A 17720-nucleotide genomic window follows, 5' to 3' on the forward strand; every position below is an offset into this window, starting at 1 on the left:
GAATGTGTCATTAGGTGCGAATGTTAATATCATCATCTCATGAGACCATGGTCGTATATGTGGTTTGTCATTGACTGAAATGTCATTACGTGGTGTGGGACTGGACTGTGTTTACTAATATGCCTGTGGTACAAACCTAGGTGCTATGGCCTGGGAGTCCCTTTTCAAGAAATTATCACTCATTTGGGGCAGGGCGCGGAACTACTATAAAAGATCATGAAAGGCATCACTTGGATTTTTGTTTATATAACCATTGGAGTCTGTGTATGAATTCGCCCTGATCTTTACAATTTGCAAATACGCATCCAGCGCTCCTGGAGACAGAGAAATTTTTAATTTAAAGGAGCTTGAAAATAATTTGCATCATTACCACCTTGATTTGTTATTTTGGAGCTCACTTTTGTTTGTATTCTCAAAAGGAACTATGTAACTTAGGTCAACTTAATAATCCGTAATTAAATGGAATTAGAAGGAAACAAATTCCAGACAACATATTTCACGCATGTATTTTGAAGATATAAGATTTCTCTCATATGGTGGTAGGCTTGCAATAAAATGTTTTTAAGCGAAAGCTTTGTCAGGGAAGTAAACAACACTGTGTTATTTGATAGCTCATGGCCTATGGTGGCAAACTGAAGTACAGCGTGGCCTTCTATTCTTTGGACGGCGTTGGCACCTCCAATTTTGAGCCTCAAGTTCTCATCAAAGGTGGTCGGACCAGAAAGCAAGTCATTTACATGGATGCACCAGCGCCAGAGAATGGAGTGAGGCAGGAACAAGAAGTAGCAATGAGAGAGGTGAAAATGGGATCTTTTCATATATGTTCCTTAAAGACATTGACTTTGCTATGGATGTAGTGAAAGATGAAAGCCATTAATAAGAGAATGAGCGGCCGGGTGTGGTGGCTCGCACCTGTAATCCCAGCACTTTGGGAGGCCGAGGTGGGTGGATCACCTGAGGTCAGGAGTTTGAGACCAGCCTGTCCAACATGGTGAAACCCCGTCTCTACTAAAAATACAAAAATTAGCAAGGCATGGTGGCGCACGCCTGTAGGCCCAGCTCCTTGGGAGGCTGAGATGGGAGAATCGCTTGAACCCAAGAGGCAGAGGTTGCAGTGAGCCGAGATTGCGCCACTGTACTCCAGCTTGTGCAACAGCGAAACTGTCTCAAAAAAAAAAGAGAGAGAGAGACTGAGCAAGAAGACCCTGGGATCAAATTTCCAGTGGGATTAGCAGGATTTCCAAAAACAATTTGAATTTCAAATTCTCAAGAAATGTGTATTAGGCATATGTCGGTTTAGTGGGCACTGCATCTTAAATTCTTTATCTTGGCGTACTATTTTCAACCTGCATGGAGATAGTGGTACAGGAGACGTTGGACTTGCTCAGATTTGGGAAGTGTGCGTTCTCCCAGCAGATGTTTACTGGATGTTCGCTGTGTGGCTGGCACTGCCTTAGGTATGCGTATCTATTGATAAATGGGACTGACGCTGCACCTGCCTGTGGAGGTTTCAGGAGGTCTTTGTCAGTTACACTCAGTGGCGTGCACAGAACACGGCTCATTTCTGGAGAAATTTATAAAAGAATTTATTCTTTATAAGTTTTATGCCTGTCAGAATTTGGCCTCTGAGCTTAAATGAATGTGTTTCTCATTCTACAGCATTTTTGGAAATATTTTAACTCTGTCTCGGAAAAACCTGTCACGCGAGAGGATTTTATGTCTGTCCTTAGCAACATTGAGTACATCCTCATCAAGGCATCATATGGTCAAGGATTACAGCAGAGCAGGTACTTGGAGCTTCTAGAATTTTGACCGTTATTTTCATATTTGAAAGCAAACTGAAAGAGTCTGACTCATTCCGCTTCCATTACCTACTATTTTTATGAATACAGGTAGTTCAGTTCCTTACCAAAACATTGTTAAATATTAATGTCATTATGGAATGTGTGAGTTATAACTTAAAGTATCCACCTAGCATGCTAATGTCGATATAAAATATAAGGACGTAATGGTGGAATCTTGGCTGAAGATAAAATGCAAAAAAAAAAAAAAGAAAGAAAAGAAACAATTGCCATTTCTGCCGGTGAAAACTGAAATGCCCATGTCTTCGTAATGATGTATAAAGAATGCTGTCACCAACTCCTCTAATACTTTAGCCCATAAAGAAAGCCATTAAGTCTTGGCCAAATCAGCACTTCAAGAGGTCTTTTAGGTGTACTTCTGTCACATTATTTTTAAATTCTTAAATGTCTAAAATGTGTCATGACAGTACTAATGTGCTTTAAGACATTTCACTTATGATCACAAGTGGGAGCTACTCCAAACAGGGAAGGAAGCTCTGGTTTCATATATATGCAAATACTAGGTCATGTGCTGTGTTTCTAGAAAGTTTTTCAAATGTTAGCATTTCCTCTCTTCTTAACATGATGGCTGCACAGAATCTCAGACATTTCAATGGAGGTTGGCAGAAAGGCTGAAAAGCCGCACCCAGAAGAAGAGGTTGCATCTCTTTTAGAGAATTGTGTCTGTCCTCCTGGCACTGTGGGATTCTCGTGTCAGGTAGGGAGACTCTAGTCAAAATCTATTTCCTTGTTATAGCAACTGCAAGAGACGAACAGAACTTATGTTATATACTATATCATTTTTTTCTCTTTTTGAATTAAAAAGAAATTAATTTTGGTAAAATGTACGTAACGAAATCTGCCATCTTCGCCATTCTTTGGTGTACCATTTAGTCGTGTCAAGTACAGTTACGTCGTTGTACAACTGTCACTGCTGTCATTCTCAGAACTTTTTATCATCCCAAATGCAAACTCTGCACTCATTAAACACTAGCTCCCCATTTCCCCACAACCACCACTCTTCTTTTGGTCTCTATGTATTTGACCACTGTAGGGCCCGCTTCTATAACATGTGTAATACATGGCGCCTGCCTGTAATCCCAGCTATTCAGGAGGGTGAGACAGGAGAATCACTTGAACCTTGGAGGCAGAGGCTGCAGTGAGCCGAGATCGAGCCATTGCACTCCAGCCTCAGTGACAGAGAGAGACTCCGTCTCGAAAATAAATAAACAAAATAAGTGGAGTAATACAGAATTTGTCTTTTTGTGAATGGCTTGTTTCACTTAGCCTGATGCCCTCAAGACTCATTCATGTTGTAGCATGTGTCAGAATTTCCCTCCTTTTTAAGGCTGAATAATATTCTATTGTATATACATGCCACATTTTGCTTATTCGTTAATCTGTCAATGAATAAACTTGGGTGGCTTCCCAGTCTTGGCTATTGTGAATAATGCTGCTTTGAACATAGGGGTTCAACTATCTCTTTGAGATTCTGCTTTCGGTTCTTTTGAATGTGTACCCAAAAGTCGACTTGCAGAATCACATGGTACTTCAATTTTCCATCTTTGGAGAGATGGAAATGGTATAGCTGCTGGTTTTTACTGTACCATTTTACATTCTCACCAGCAGTATACAGGGTTCCAGTTTCTCACCAACACTTGTTAGTTTCTGTTTTGTTTTGTTTTTTTTTTTGATAGTTGATACCCTGACAGGTGTGAGGTGGTATCACCTTGTGTTTTTTCATTTGCATTTCTCTGATGATAGAGATGTTGAACTTCTTTTCATATACCTGTTGGCCATTTGTATGTCTCCTTTGGAGAAATGTCTATTCAAGTCCCTCACTCACTATTTAATCAGACTTTTTTGTCCTCCCTTTTGCATCCCCTCAGGACTGTGCCCCTGGGTACCACAGAGGGAAGCTCCCAGCAGGCAGTGGCAGGGGACCGCGCCCTCTGGTTGCTCCTTGTGTGCCCTGCAGTTGCAACAACCATAGTGACACCTGTGACCCCGACACCGGGAAGTGTCTGGTACGCTGGTTTGTGGGGGTGCTTGCCTGAGTTTAGAAGTAAAGTGGATGCTGAGTGTCAGATTTCTGGTCAAAGTCATAGCTGTGCCTTGGTTTAGTGAGAGGTTAGCTCAATGTAAAATATAAACGTATTTCTTTAAGGAAGGAATAGCTTAGTGGTTCTGACCTTGTCAGTGGAAATTCTTTTATAAATACTACTTTCTTGATGAATTTATCTGTGGGCGTCAATTTGGGGATTACAGTCATGCACCAAATAATGACATTTCCATCAACAATAGATCACATATAGGACAGTGGTCTGATAAACTATAACACTGTATTTTTACTGTATCTTTTCTATGTTAGATATAGTTAGATGCACAAATATTTACTGTTGTGTTGCAATTGCCTACCATATGGCGTAGGCGTGTAGTAGGCTGTGCCATCTAGGTTTGTGTAAGTGCACTCTATGATGTTCACACAATGACAGAATCAGCTAGGGATGCATTTCTCAGGAAGTATCCCCATCTTTAAGTGACGCATGACTGTAGTTGCACGCCTTGTTTTTAATTGCAGTACTGGTTGCCGTAGTCAAAATAGATGAGAACTATATATGATGAAGTCTGGGGGCTCACCTGGGAATTTTAAAATAAATTAATGCCAGTGTTGCAAATATATTTCTCTATGTAAAATATTGCCCTCTCCTTGCATTTTTTTAAAAATGCGTATTCTCTAGGGGATGATAACAGCACATTATTCACATGTTAGTGCGTGTTTGCTTCTCAGCCACCTTCTCCTAGGCCAAGACTGGTCTCGGGGGCCGGGCATGGTGGCTCACGCCTGTAATCCCAGCACTTTGGAAGGCCGAGGCAGGCAGATCACGAGGTCAGGAGGTCGAGACCATGCTGGCTGACATGGTGAAACCCGGTCTCTACTAAAAATACAAAAAACTAGCCGGGCGTGGTGGCGGCGCCTGTAATCCCAGCTACTCGGGAGGCTGAGGCAGGAGAATGGCACGAACCCAGGAGGCAGAGCTTGCAGTGAGCTGAGATCGCTCCACTGCACTCCAGCCTGGGCGACAGATTGAGACTCCGTCTCAAAACAGACAAACAAACAAACAAACAAACAAAAAGATTGGTCTCGGGGACACATGGAGAACTCTGACCACTGTAAATGACTAAGCGACCCAGACAGAAGGCTCACAGCCCTGACTGAGGACAAACTCCTGTGCCCGTGATTTAGCTTGAGCCAGTGAGGCAGATAACAAAATGATCTGATACTTGTTTCCTGCTCCTGAAGGCTCATGCTTTACAGTCACTCAGGTGGAAACATTGATTACTGGTAGAAATTGTTCCCAGATTAACTTGCCTTGGGTAAAATAATGCATTGAAGGGAAATGCACTGCCCACCAAGGACACACCCGAAGCCTTGGAGATCCTGGGTGTGGCCCAATCACAAGGAAACACTGGAGCCAAAACAGAGGAGTTAGGACTGCGGGCTCCCAACCTGCCTCCCACCACATTTTGATTCTGGTTTTCCCTCTTTTTACAGATCTGTATTCTGTGTTTGTCCCTAGGGACTTCATTCATGGTCACCACTTATTGACAATTCTTGTCACTGAAACCCACTATAAACAAAAAATGGTGTCTGGGCTTAGAGGATGGGATTTCAGGGTTGCAATGGTCCTTCTATTCTTGTCAGAGTCCCTTCAGATCTTTTTTTTTTTTTTTTTTTTTTTTTTTTGAGATGGAGGCTTGCTCTGTCACCCAGGCTGGAAAGCAATGGCGTAATCCGTTCACTGCAACATCTGCCTCCTGGCTTTAAGCGATTCTCCTGCCTCAGCCTCCTGAGTAGTTGGGATTACAGGCGCCTGCCACCGCGCCCAGCTAATTTTTGTATTTTTAGTAGAGACAGGGTTTCACCATGTTGGCCAGGCTGGTTTCAAACTCCTGACCTCAAATGATCCGCCTGCCTTGGCCTCCCAAAGTGCTGGGATTACAGGCATGAGCCACCACGCCCAGCTATCCCTTCAGATATGAAGTCTGAACTGTAACAGCCATGCCAGGCAGTAATTTAGTGTACGTTTTACACACCTGCAACAATGGGGAGCTCACTCCAGAACAGCTCAGCTCATCTTTAGGAGCTCTGATTCTTCCTGAAGCCGGTGCCCCTGGACCATGCATCTGTTGGTGCATCTGTTGGTGGTAGGATCTTAACAAATACCTTGCGAAACTACTTGATCAAGTCCCTCTTTCCCGTGTCCAAAGGCCCTGAATCTTCAACCTTCCAAGTCACACACCCTCACATGGCTGGAGGCCGGATGGAGTGGTCATGGGTCCATTCGCCAGTCTGGGGTGTGCATGTCACTGTCTGTCTTTGGTATCCTGCCCTGAGCCTTTGCTCCCGGAGTCGATGGGAGCATCTCTCCTTAACTCGAGGTGCTGTGTCTCCACGGCACAGCCTGGACAGGGTAGTCATGTCCGCCCTGTCACTGCTGCCTCACAGCGTTGACTAGACACAAGACCCTTGCACTCTTCTCACCAATATAGCGCCTCCGTCCCTTCTTCCTTGCTCTTTAAGCCCAGGACCTTCCCTTCCGTCCTCAGTGTTTCAAATCCTTTTGTGGTTTAGTGCAGTTCATTTCCCTTCAAGATAATCTCCTAAGCACTCCCTCTGTATTTATTGTACAGGTAGATATGAAGACCGTTTTGGATCTGATTTTGTCGTTAGTATACAGGATGTTCAGGTCACTGGGCGTTTGGTGTTATCATAAAAACGATTGATTGGGGCCGGGCATGGTGGCTCACACCTGTAATCCCAGCACTTTGGGAGGCTCAGGCAGGCGGATCACCCGAGGCCGGGAGTTAGAGACCAGCCTGACCAATGTGGAGAAACCCCGTCTCTACTGAAAATACAAAATTAGCCGGGCGTGGTGGCGCATGCCTCTAATCCCAGCTACTCGGGAGCCTGAGGCAAAAAAAATTGCTTGATCCCAGCTATTCGGGAGGCAGAGGTTGTGGTGAGCTGATATCATACTGTTGCACTTCAGCCTGGGCAACAAGAGTGAAACTCTATCTCAAAAAAAAAAAAAAAAAAAAAAAAGTGATTGATTGGAAGTATGACTTGGAAGGGGCTGGGGAGACAGAGGACAAGGGCAGTAGCTTGGGAGCCCCTCTTCCTGGTTACCCACTCCCTACCACCGCCTTCTGGCAGATACGACTGAACCTTTTTACGTAGTGAAAAATTGGCAGGCATTCTCTGTGCATTTCCCATAGCAACGAGTTCAGCCCACACTTTAGTTCTCATCAGGAGGTCCTTATTTCCCGGCCACTCCTGGGGCAGCTTGTCTTTGCTTCTCTAGGGAGCCCAGAGTCTGTCGTGTGTCAGGGGGAGCTGGTGTTAGCCGTGGAAAACCTGAAAATCTTCGATTCTCTCTCATCGTCTAATATTTATTCCTTGTCAAGTTTAGGCCATGCCATGAACACATGTCTTTAACACATTTACTTTTCAAGAGAGAGATTACAAATTTTACTTCTAAAGAGAGATCAGTTAGAGAGGTCAGGTAGATCCCAGTAAAATTTGTCCTCATCAGGAAAAAAATAGGAATAGAACTTTAAAATGAAAAACACTAGAATTTTTAAAACATTTAAATGAACTTAAAATAGTCTTTTTTTAACATGTAAAATTATGTCTTTCTGTATCACCTCTCACTGCCAAGGAGAAAAGTGTGAGTCAGCCTGGGAGTTTGCTCAGGGGTTCCTCAGCGATCCTGGTTTTTCGACTCAGCTGCATCAGACATGGAATCCTGTGGCCAGGGACTGAGTAAATAGAGATGAATTGAGCAAATGCCAGTTTCAAATTGGAATCAGATGGCAAGAACTGCTTGTTCTTTTAGCTTTAAAAATGTGTACCCTTTTTAATAGAAAGACCGTAGGTCCAAAGGATGATGTAAAGGTTAACTGGAAATGCCACATGGGGTGGCCCGTGCCTGTCGTCCCAGCTACTTAGGAGGCCGAGGCAGGAGGATCACCTGAGGCCAGGAGTTTGTGACCAGCCTGGGCAACATAGCAACCCCCTATCTGTATAAAAAAGTTAACAATTAAACAAATGTGGTGGCATGTGCCTGTGGTCCCAGCTACTCGACAGGCTGAGGCAGGAGGATCACTTGAATTTGAGCCCTGGAGGTCAAAGCTGCAGTGAGCTATGATTGCACCACGCACTCCAGCCTGGGCAACACAGGGAGACCTCATCTCTAAAAAAAAAAAAAAAAAAAAAAAAATGAACTGAAAGTTAGTTGGTGATTGCAGTAATCTATCAGTGGTGCTCTAAAACCGTGAGTTTTCTTCCCTCATCGTCTATTTCCTAAATCGTCTGTCCATTCTTCAGTTCCTTGCATGTGGTTGTTGAACCCTGACTATGTGCAAAACTGGTGCTTCAGATTGTTTTTTGGGCCACTAAATACTTTAAAACTGTGTTTTAAGGTTCTGCAAACTGCTTTTAGGGCTCCTATGTCTATTTTCCTTAAGAAGAGTATACTAGTAATTTCTTGGCTTTATTGGATGAATGCAGCCTTATGATGAATGAAAGCCCCAGAGCTGGAAATGATTTCAGGATTTTAAGAATATGGAGGAAAATGCTCCCCTTATGTTTTTAAAAGCTCGCTGATATAAAACGTGGCAGTGCTTAGCTATTACCAGATAAGAATGATTTCTAACAATTTCCCCTTTTTTTTCTCTCTTCCTTTAAATGTGGGCTCCCAGAACTGCGGCGATAACACAGCAGGTGACCATTGCGATGTGTGTGCTTCTGGCTACTATGGGAAGGTGACTGGCTCAGCAAGTGACTGTGCTCTGTGTGTCTGTCCTCACAGCCCCCCTGCCAGGTGAGCCCCCACAGGTGCAGCTGGCATGCTGGGCTGCCCAGGGCTGCTTCAGTTCACCCTCAGTGGTCTGTGTTAATGAATATTCTCCTTTGGTTGCAAAAGGTTAATTTTAAGAAAAAGTGTTCATTCTCAAAAGCATTGGAAGAGAATCTTTTCAAAAGCAAAGCATCTGTGTTGGTACTGGATGTTTGGATGCAACCAGTTAAAGAAAAAGGACTTCTAGGTTTTGTTTTTTAAGACTCATTTTAGCCCACAGCATATGTATCCAATCTGCATGGAGATGAATTGTTATTAATTTTATTGATAATGATACAAAAGAACCCAATTACCATTTAAGAGAATAGGATTAGAATTTATATAAGCTGGCGCCTAAGTGCTGAAATGCACATGGTGATAAAATTGGGACTAGTTTCTATCTTGTACTCATGATGTTTGTACAGAATTATCTGAATGCAAAAGGGAACCAGAAATTTTAAGTGGGAATTAGAATATCAAAGAATCCTCTTGGGTTCAAATGAAAATTATAATTCGTCAATAATATTTTATTGTCACTTAGAATATTTGGCAAGGTATTGAACATGTAAAGATCAGATGTTAACTTTTGGTATACTGCAGCAAAGTCTTCCTTTTAATATTTGTCTGAATCTTCTGTTTTTTTTATTGCCTCCAAGTAAATGATGCCTGATGGTGAGTACTGAATGAGAGGCACTATGTACACTTCCCTTGCAAGCTATGAAGCATCCTAAAATGTGTTGTTACTAGTGCTTATTTTTTATATTAAATCTGTATATGTAAATTTTGACTTGTCAATTCCATTTCTGTAGTCTGTGCTATAGAAATACTTCCGTGTGTGTAAAGTTGGATGTGTTTTAGCATTGCTTGTACTCATGAGGAATAGGGGAAACAAATATCTACTTACAGGGAATTGATTATATACATTGTGTTGCATTCCTAGAGTGAAATATTTTACAGACATGGAGAAAAGAATAAGGCATATCTGTAGGCACAGAATTAGAGAAATGGCCAGTTGAAGTATGTAATTGAATATGTAGTGTGATGCCATTTTGGAAAAAATTCATATCCACATGTCTATTCATACCCATGTTATAGGTGGCTATATGTGCCCAGAGAAGTATTGGGAAGGACATTCTACCCTACTACTCTGCACATTTCCGTACTGTTTGAATAGTTTACTTCTTCACTAACAAAAAGGTTATAAATGTCCCCAAAGTCCACATTAATAAATTAAAATTGTGCTATCAGGAAGAGATTGTGAGGATGTGAACATTCGTGTGTGCTCAGAATCTGAGATGCCCTAAAACACATGCTTTATTTTCTACGTATTTTGTTTCCACTGAAGTCTGTCCCTTTACTATTTTAAGGAGGAAAAAGAGTCAGAAGTGGTATGGGGCTGGTAACTGATGCTGGAAACTTCGTCTTGCTAACCAGAAGGAACCAGGCTTGGCTTTAACCGTTTTTGTTTTTTATTGTCTCCAGTAGTTTGCATGCACCCAGCTCAGCCTCTAGATGGCGCATTGGTAATTTAAAACGTGAAGGCAGAGGGTAGAGGATGTTGAGAAAAAGGAGTAAAACAAAAGCAGAAATCCATGAATGAGGAGATCAAATCCCAGTTGATAATTACACTTTGAGAGGCTCTGTCATTTTGCTTCTGGTAGCCTACCACATAACTCCCTGCCTGCCTTTAGGTTCATCGATTCTCCAATTCCACCCTACTTCCTTGCCTTTGCTTCCCTGGCTTGCCTTCCTCGCCTTACATTATAGTCAATAAAGTTCTTTTCGACAGCATGTGTTCAGCCATCTTCCCCCTGCGGGTTTTCATGCTTGCTCATAGTTGTTTCAACTCTCTTACCACCTTATCACTTAGTAAGCAAAGACGCTTTTTCCTTGGGACACTCTCTTGTTGGGTGGCTAATTAGTGATAATCCCTAAGGTCAGTCTTCTTCCACTTAACATTCACACGATTGCCCCTGGACAGGGTCTTATGAATGTCTTTTGTATACAAGATGTGCATGCACTTATTGATTACATTTATTTTCCTTCCTTTTGCCCAGTAGATTGTAAGCTCTAAAAAGCTATGTGTGATCACGTAACTTTGAGACCAGTATAGTGTATCCTAAGAGTAATGAATAAGTACTTTAAGGAAAGATGGAAATTGTATATCTGAAAATTCAAGAAGAAATTCTTTTCCTGCAGTTTTAGTCCCACTTGTGTCTTGGAAGGTGACCACGATTTCCGTTGTGACGCCTGTCTCCTGGGCTATGAAGGCCAACATTGTGAAAGGTACATGGGTGGATTGTCATGTTTAAATCCCTGGGTACTCTGTTTCTTTTATAAGATGTTGGGCATATTTACTATAGTGATCTGGGAGCCATTATCAATTTGCATGTGCTTGATTGAAATAAGACCTCATTACTGTTCCAAAACAAGTTTTCCCAAGGTGAATGGATCTGTGCTTTGCATTTCATTTGGTGGAAATGATTAGTGTCATGAGTTAGAAGCTGGTATTGACCATCCTGTCTGTACGTATGTTCCTTCCTTTCTGTAGGTGCTCCTTGGGCTATTATGGGAACCCTCAAACTCTAGGTGGCAGTTGCCAGAAGTGTGACTGCAACCCGCACGGCTCTGTCCATGGCGACTGTGACCGCACATCTGGGCAGTGCGTTTGCAGGCTGGGGGCCTCGGGGCTCCGGTGCGATGAGTGTGAACCGAGGCACATTCTGATGGAAACGGATTGTGTTTGTGAGTATTTCTCCTCTAAATGTGTAAAGATGGTTTTTCCTCCCAAATGTGTTGGGAAAGAAGCGGTGGTGGCACACTAAAGTGTCCGCAGGATACAAACCTCCTGTTTTATTTTCATTTTGTTATTTTCTAAGCATAGATCACTGTTGTATCTGCTGAACTGAACCTTTCATCATGTGTTTTCCAGCTGCGGCAGGAGGTTCTCAGATACCAGTTTATTCCTCTGGCACTCAGAACAGCACAGTGATTTCAACTTTCTCGTTTAGTGGCATTAATATTTCCTTTAGTGGAGCCGGGAGTGATTCAGTGCGGGAGAGGAAACAGCTTTGTGGGGTTGTCATTTGTGTTACCCCAATTTCATGAGAGCTTCCGCTCTTGGCTATCATGGATTTTTTTTTTTTTTTTTTTTTTTAATGTAGTCTTGCTGTGTCCCCCAGGCTGGAGTGCAGTAGCGCAATCTCGGCTCACTACAACCTCCACCTCCTGGACTCAAGTGATTCCTCTGCCTCAGCCTCCCGAGTAGCTGGGATCACAGGTGTCCACCACCTTGCCTGGCTAATTTTTGTATTTTTAGTAGAGACAGGGTTTCACTACATTGGCCAGGCTGGTCTTGAACTCCTGACTTCAGGCAGTCTGCCGCCTCAACCTCCCAAAGTGCTGGGATTACAGGTGTGAACCACCACGCCCAGCCTATCATGGACTTTTGTAAACTTTTTTTCCAGTTCTGATTTATTTTACCAGCAAGTGCATGAGATAGTCATCTTGGGATGTCTTCTCAGGGGTTAATGGGGAAGATAAGGAGGCCTGTTAGGATCATGGCATTGGAGGTCTTTTTTGCTTTGACTTTTGTGTTGATTATAGGCACAAACACCCCCACTGTTCTGTCCAGTGTCCTTCACTTGTACTTGCGAAAGATGCATTTGCAAACTGTCTGGGGAGGTGACAAGCAGGCTGTGGAAGGGAATGCTGGGATTCAGTGCGGTGGGTCCTAGTTAAAGATGAACCAGGCAGCATCACGATGGGGGCAGAAGAACGAAATGTGTGCCAGAGCTGGGCGCCACTCTCGGCCTCAGCTGTTTCTTTCTGTGTGACCTCAGGGAAGTTACGTATCTGATCTGAGTCTTGGCATCATCATTGAATAGGGGCCTAGCACTTCCTGCCGTGCCACCCATGGCACAGTTGGAGTGAGAATGAGATCAGATATGGTGCATGGGGTTTTGGAGTGTACTCTGACTGCATATGTCATTTTCACAAAACAGCTTATACAACCCCATGAAAAAATGGGCAGACCACACCGCGTTAACTTTAACTCTCCTTTTTAAAAATTTGTCTTGTAGCCTGTGATGATGAATGTGTAGGTGTGCTGCTGAATGACTTGGATGAGATTGGTGATGCCATTCTTTCTCTGAACCTCACTGGCATTATCCCTGTCCCATATGGAATTTTGTCAAACCTGGAAAATACAACTAAATATCTCCAGGTAGGTACTGGAAATACAGAGATGAACAGATACGTGTATCATTGAGGGATATAGTCAGTGGAATGGTGGGAGTCATTGCATGTGTCCTCCCCGCAGTGTGAGAGCCCAACTTCCATCAGCCCCTGCGGGCAGGTTTCCAGTCTTTCCTTGACTGTGACCAGTGACAGGCACTTACTTATCTCACATGCTAGCTTGTTTCACAGTTGGCAGCTTTCATTGTTTCAGTGCTCCCTGGAGGACTCCTTATCAATGCTGTCCTCTGTGGCCCTCGTTCTGCCTTTTGGGATAAGACCAAATCCACTTGCTCTTCTGTAAGACAACTTTGGGTATTTAAAAACAGCTGCCCTATGAGAAAAGCAGAAAATAGACCAGGCACCGTGGCTCACACCTGTAATCCCAGCATCCCAGCACTTCGGGAGGCCAAAGTGGGCAGATCACAAGGTCAAGAGATTGAGACCATCCTGGCCAACATGGTGAAACCCCGTCTCTACTAAAAATACAAAAATTAGCTGGGCACAGTGGCACACGCCTATAATCCCAGCTACTTGGGAGGCTGAGGCAGGAGAATTGCTTGAACCTGGGAGATGGAGGTTGCAATGAGCCGAGATTGCACCACTGCACTCCAGCCTGGTGACAGAGCAAGACTCTGTCTCAAAAAATAAATAAATAAATAAAAAGAAAAGCAGAAAATAAATCTGAATAGTATCTTCTTTACAGTTGGCTCATGCTGAAGATGAACCGTTTTAAGTATATTGTTATTCACTTCACTAGAGTTGCGGGGCACAGAACCTCTCCTCCCTGGAAGACTACATTAAATGTCTGGCAGTAGATCATAGTTTTATGTTTTCATCAACAGGGCCTAGGTCAAAAAAGGATGAAGAGTTAAGAAATTTAACTTAGTAGACAGTGTCCTACTATAGCACTTATTTATTTTTATTATTTTATTTATTTATTTTATTATTTTTTTGAGACAGGGTCTCCCTCAGTCACCCAGGTTGGCATGCGGTGGCGCAGTCATGGTCCACTGCAGCCTTAATCTCCATAGCTCAAGGGATCCTCCTGCCTTAGCCTCCCAAGTAGCTGAGACTACAGGCACACACCACCACGCCCAGCTAGTTTTTTAATTTTTATTTTTAATAGAGAGGAGCTCTCGCTATGTTGTCCAGGCTGGTCTCGAACTCCTAAGCTCAAGAGATCCTCCCACCTTGACCTCTCAAATTTCTGGGATTACAGGTGTGAGTCACCGCCCCGACCCACTTTTAATTCTCATTGGAAAACAATGTGATTCTTAAATTTTGCTTTATATATGCGTTAGAATTTGACATAATCTATGCAGTGTGCCAGGTAGCAATTAAAGGGATGGCCATTCCTAAATGCCTTTTCTTAGATAAGAGCTTTCCTCAAACTTAATAATTCCTTAGCGGGGTGTGTGTGTTTGTGTGTGTGTTGGGATGGGGCTGGTTCTTGGATCCATCTTGATTTGCAGTGGTCTTTTAGGGACCTCTAAGAGATGTTTTTATGTTATGCTTTCCTCAAATGTCACAAAGTGTTTTTGAAAAATGAGAGCTTTTGGCCGGGCGCGGTGGCTCAAGCCTGTAATCCCAGCACTTTGGGAGGCCGAGGCGGGTGGATCACGAGGTCAGGAGATCGAGACCATCCTGGCTAACATGGTGAAACCCCGTCTCTACTAAAAAAAATACAAAAAACTAGCCGGGCGTGGTGGCGGGCGCCTGTAGTCCCAGCTACTCGGAGGCTGAGGCAGGAGAATGGCCTGAACCTGGGAGGCGGAGCTTGCAGTGAGCCGAGATCGCGCCACTGCACTCCAGCCTGGGTGACACAGCGCGAGACTCTGTCTCAAAAAAAAAAAAAAAAAAAGAAAAGAAAAATGAGAGCTTTTAAATCTATTAAAAAAAGAATATTTAAATGTTTTTTCCAATCACTACATATACAATCAGTATATTAATCTGCCAGTATGGGTCCCAGGGATATAACAATTTTCTATATATCAAATAAGACAAATATTTGATTTAAATTTTAACTCATTTTGAATGATTTGCTCTAAATAAACCACTTGTCCGTTTTCTTTAAATAACTTTTTGTGTTTATGTAAAGTATTCATTGAGTTTTAAGGTTTAAACAAAATCATACAAGAAATTAGAAGGATGTTGGCATAAATTAAGCACTTTATTTTTCTTTATTTTTAGTATTTATAAATCTTTCTTTATTGAATTCTTTTGTAGTTTAGCCTAAAGGCTTTTTTTTTAGGAGTTGCAATTATAATTAAATTTGTGTGACTCTGCTATTGAGATAAAGCTATAATTTTATCTGAGAATTGCAGCAGTATCAGATTCTGCTTGTCACACCAGATTTTAAATTTATATCTATATCAGAAATATAATGCAAAGGATGGCAGTATGGAATCTTGTCGCTATAATCGAAACCTAATGTGATCTATTTTCTTTTCTTTTTTTTAAATGACAGTTCCAAGGAAAGAAGAATTTCTTTCTGTGAACAAAAAGGAAATAACAAGTGCTTCTTAGTTAAAAATCAGAACATTTTACTGCGAAGCATTATAATTTATTTCCTCCATTCTTCCTAGGAATCTTTATTAAGAGAAAATATGCAAAAGGACCTGGGAAGAATTAAGCTTGAAGGTGTTGCAGAAGAAACGGACAACCTGCAAAAGAAGGTAAATTCTTTCCATAATGAACCAACCTTCCTCCCAGTCCCTCCCATCAGCCCTCCTGAACACTTGCCTTGGGGCTGTCCGCAAGGTTCTGATTAGATCATGCCAGCCTCTTCCTCCCACGAGCTGTGCTCCAGTTACTTAATCATCAAATTGGTTTTGACCCTGCCAGTTTCTGTGGTTTAGTGGGAAAAGGCTCCCTACTTAATGTCTGTTGTCATCTCTGCTGAGGACAGAGTTGGGCAGTCTCTTGGCTCTGACTTACATTTTCTCCTCTGAAACAAAGGGTGGGGCGGGGATGAAAAGATCGCTGAGGTTTCTTCCTTCTCCTAAATTCATTCAGTAACCAAGCACAGGGTGAGCCCAAAAGCATGGACTGAACATCAGTAATGCTCTCTGAAACTTTCTGGGTGGAGCAGGGAGCGCACAGACCTCACGACGTGGTGTCTGTGCAACCTTCAGGCTTCAGGTTGGGGTGGTTCTGATTTTAGGGCCCTGAGTGGCAAGTGAGCTTGTTTTTATGTCCTCAGGGAATTATTTATTCTGTTTCACCTGTGACAGGAATGGCATTTAGTGACCTAAAAAAGAATCTCACCCTCTGCAGATGGTGAGGAAGGATTACTGTCAAATTTACTATTTTTTCATTTATGAATTTTATGCGTGTGTGTGTGTGTGTGTGTGTGTGTGTGTGTACTGTGATGCTGTATCTATACATATGGATATCTAATCTCCATCAACACATGCACACATACACAAACATCACCCTGGAAAGTATAGTTTGGCTCCTGTTAATTTAGAATTAACGATGTTTTGGAAAGAGTTGAAGGGTTTAAGTTTGGGTTTAAGTACCTCATCAAGCAAACATTTGGTTGGAAATGATAAGCTGATTAAAATAAATTCTCTGTATCCATTAAAGAAGATTCTACTTGGTCTTGACTGGAAAACACTTTTAGACCCAGTCTGAGTTACTTTACATTCTTGGAAATTACAAACAACCTTTCCTTTTACAAATAGTAAAAATCCAGTAAAAATAACAGCTGAGGACAGCTAAGTGTCAGCCTCTGGGCTGCTGACTTCCTGGCTCTCGTCTTGTGTAGTTCTCGTAGCAGCCCCGGGAGGTAAGCATTACTGTTTCCCAAGTGTTACAGACAATGCTTGGAGATGTCTGGGCCTATCCACAGCCTGGCAGAATCAGATCTAAAATCAGCTTGACTGACTCCGTGTTAGCTCCTAGAGACTAACATTTCATAGGCCATACAAATCAGTAAGGTTTACTTTCTATATTCTGTATATTTGGGTTTTAAAGTGAATTGAGGGCCTTCACAGTATAGACACTAGGAGAATCTGTAGTTTAATACACAATTAGCCTGCTTTTGAAAACATACCCATCTTTTCTTACGCTGAGTGAGTTGTAGGTTATTTCATTAACTACTGAGTCCATTTATAACCCCAAAATATGAACCTCAGCTTGCATAATAGTGCTCATCTTTACTCTATATTCTGGAATATATGTTGTTGCTGATAAGCAACAACCACGGAGTACTAAAGTTTGCATATTATTTAAAGTCAGACTCCTTAAAGTCAAACTAACCTGAGACTTTATTTTTCCACCAGCTCACTAGAATGTTAGCAAGTACCCAAAAGGTGAATAGGGCAACTGAAAGAATCTTCAAGGAGAGTCGAGACCTGGCCATAGCTATTGAGAGGCTGCGGATGAACATCACAGGTAGTGTGGGCAGCGTCTAGTTTGAAGTGTTTGTCCTTATCTAGTAAGAAGTCACTGTCGCTTTTTTAAACATACGAATAGATGTATATCTCTTGCATTGGGCTTTCTGGAACCAGAGGGACTGCAGTAGTTTGGGGATCCTGAAATGTGTAAGCTTTAGTCTTTCACTGAGAGTTTTAGCTTTAAAAAATGCATATTTCTTTTCTTATTTTCTGCATTACATCTAAAACTTAGATCCTAATTCTCAAGCCGCGTTATGGTAAAGTTAGTATGGTAGCTCCCCATCCATTTGCCCAGAATAGGAGCTGACAGTATTTGGGACTTCAGTTTGGTACCAAGT

The 17720-nt window shown here is 42.4% G+C and overlaps 1 protein-coding gene across 3 annotated transcripts in view; it reads left to right on the forward strand.

Moving 5' to 3' along the window:
* The window catches only part of LAMA1 (laminin subunit alpha 1), a 168558-nt gene that overhangs the window by 99913 nt on the left and 50925 nt on the right, over window positions 1-17720 (forward strand). For all 3 annotated transcript variants that reach the window (XM_031658710.1, XM_031658711.1, XM_031658712.1), the window contains exons 26-35: window positions 612-797; window positions 1660-1787; window positions 2439-2559; window positions 3731-3868; window positions 8607-8728; window positions 10943-11029; window positions 11295-11488; window positions 12826-12968; window positions 15568-15657; window positions 17269-17380. In XM_031658710.1, the coding sequence (XP_031514570.1) occupies window positions 612-797; window positions 1660-1787; window positions 2439-2559; window positions 3731-3868; window positions 8607-8728; window positions 10943-11029; window positions 11295-11488; window positions 12826-12968; window positions 15568-15657; window positions 17269-17380 (1321 nt within the window). The remainder of the gene's footprint in view (window positions 1-611; window positions 798-1659; window positions 1788-2438; window positions 2560-3730; window positions 3869-8606; window positions 8729-10942; window positions 11030-11294; window positions 11489-12825; window positions 12969-15567; window positions 15658-17268; window positions 17381-17720) is intronic.

This window comes from Papio anubis, chromosome 19, assembly GCF_008728515.1.
Source record: "Papio anubis isolate 15944 chromosome 19, Panubis1.0, whole genome shotgun sequence".
NCBI classification, from domain to species: Eukaryota; Metazoa; Chordata; class Mammalia; order Primates; family Cercopithecidae; genus Papio; species Papio anubis.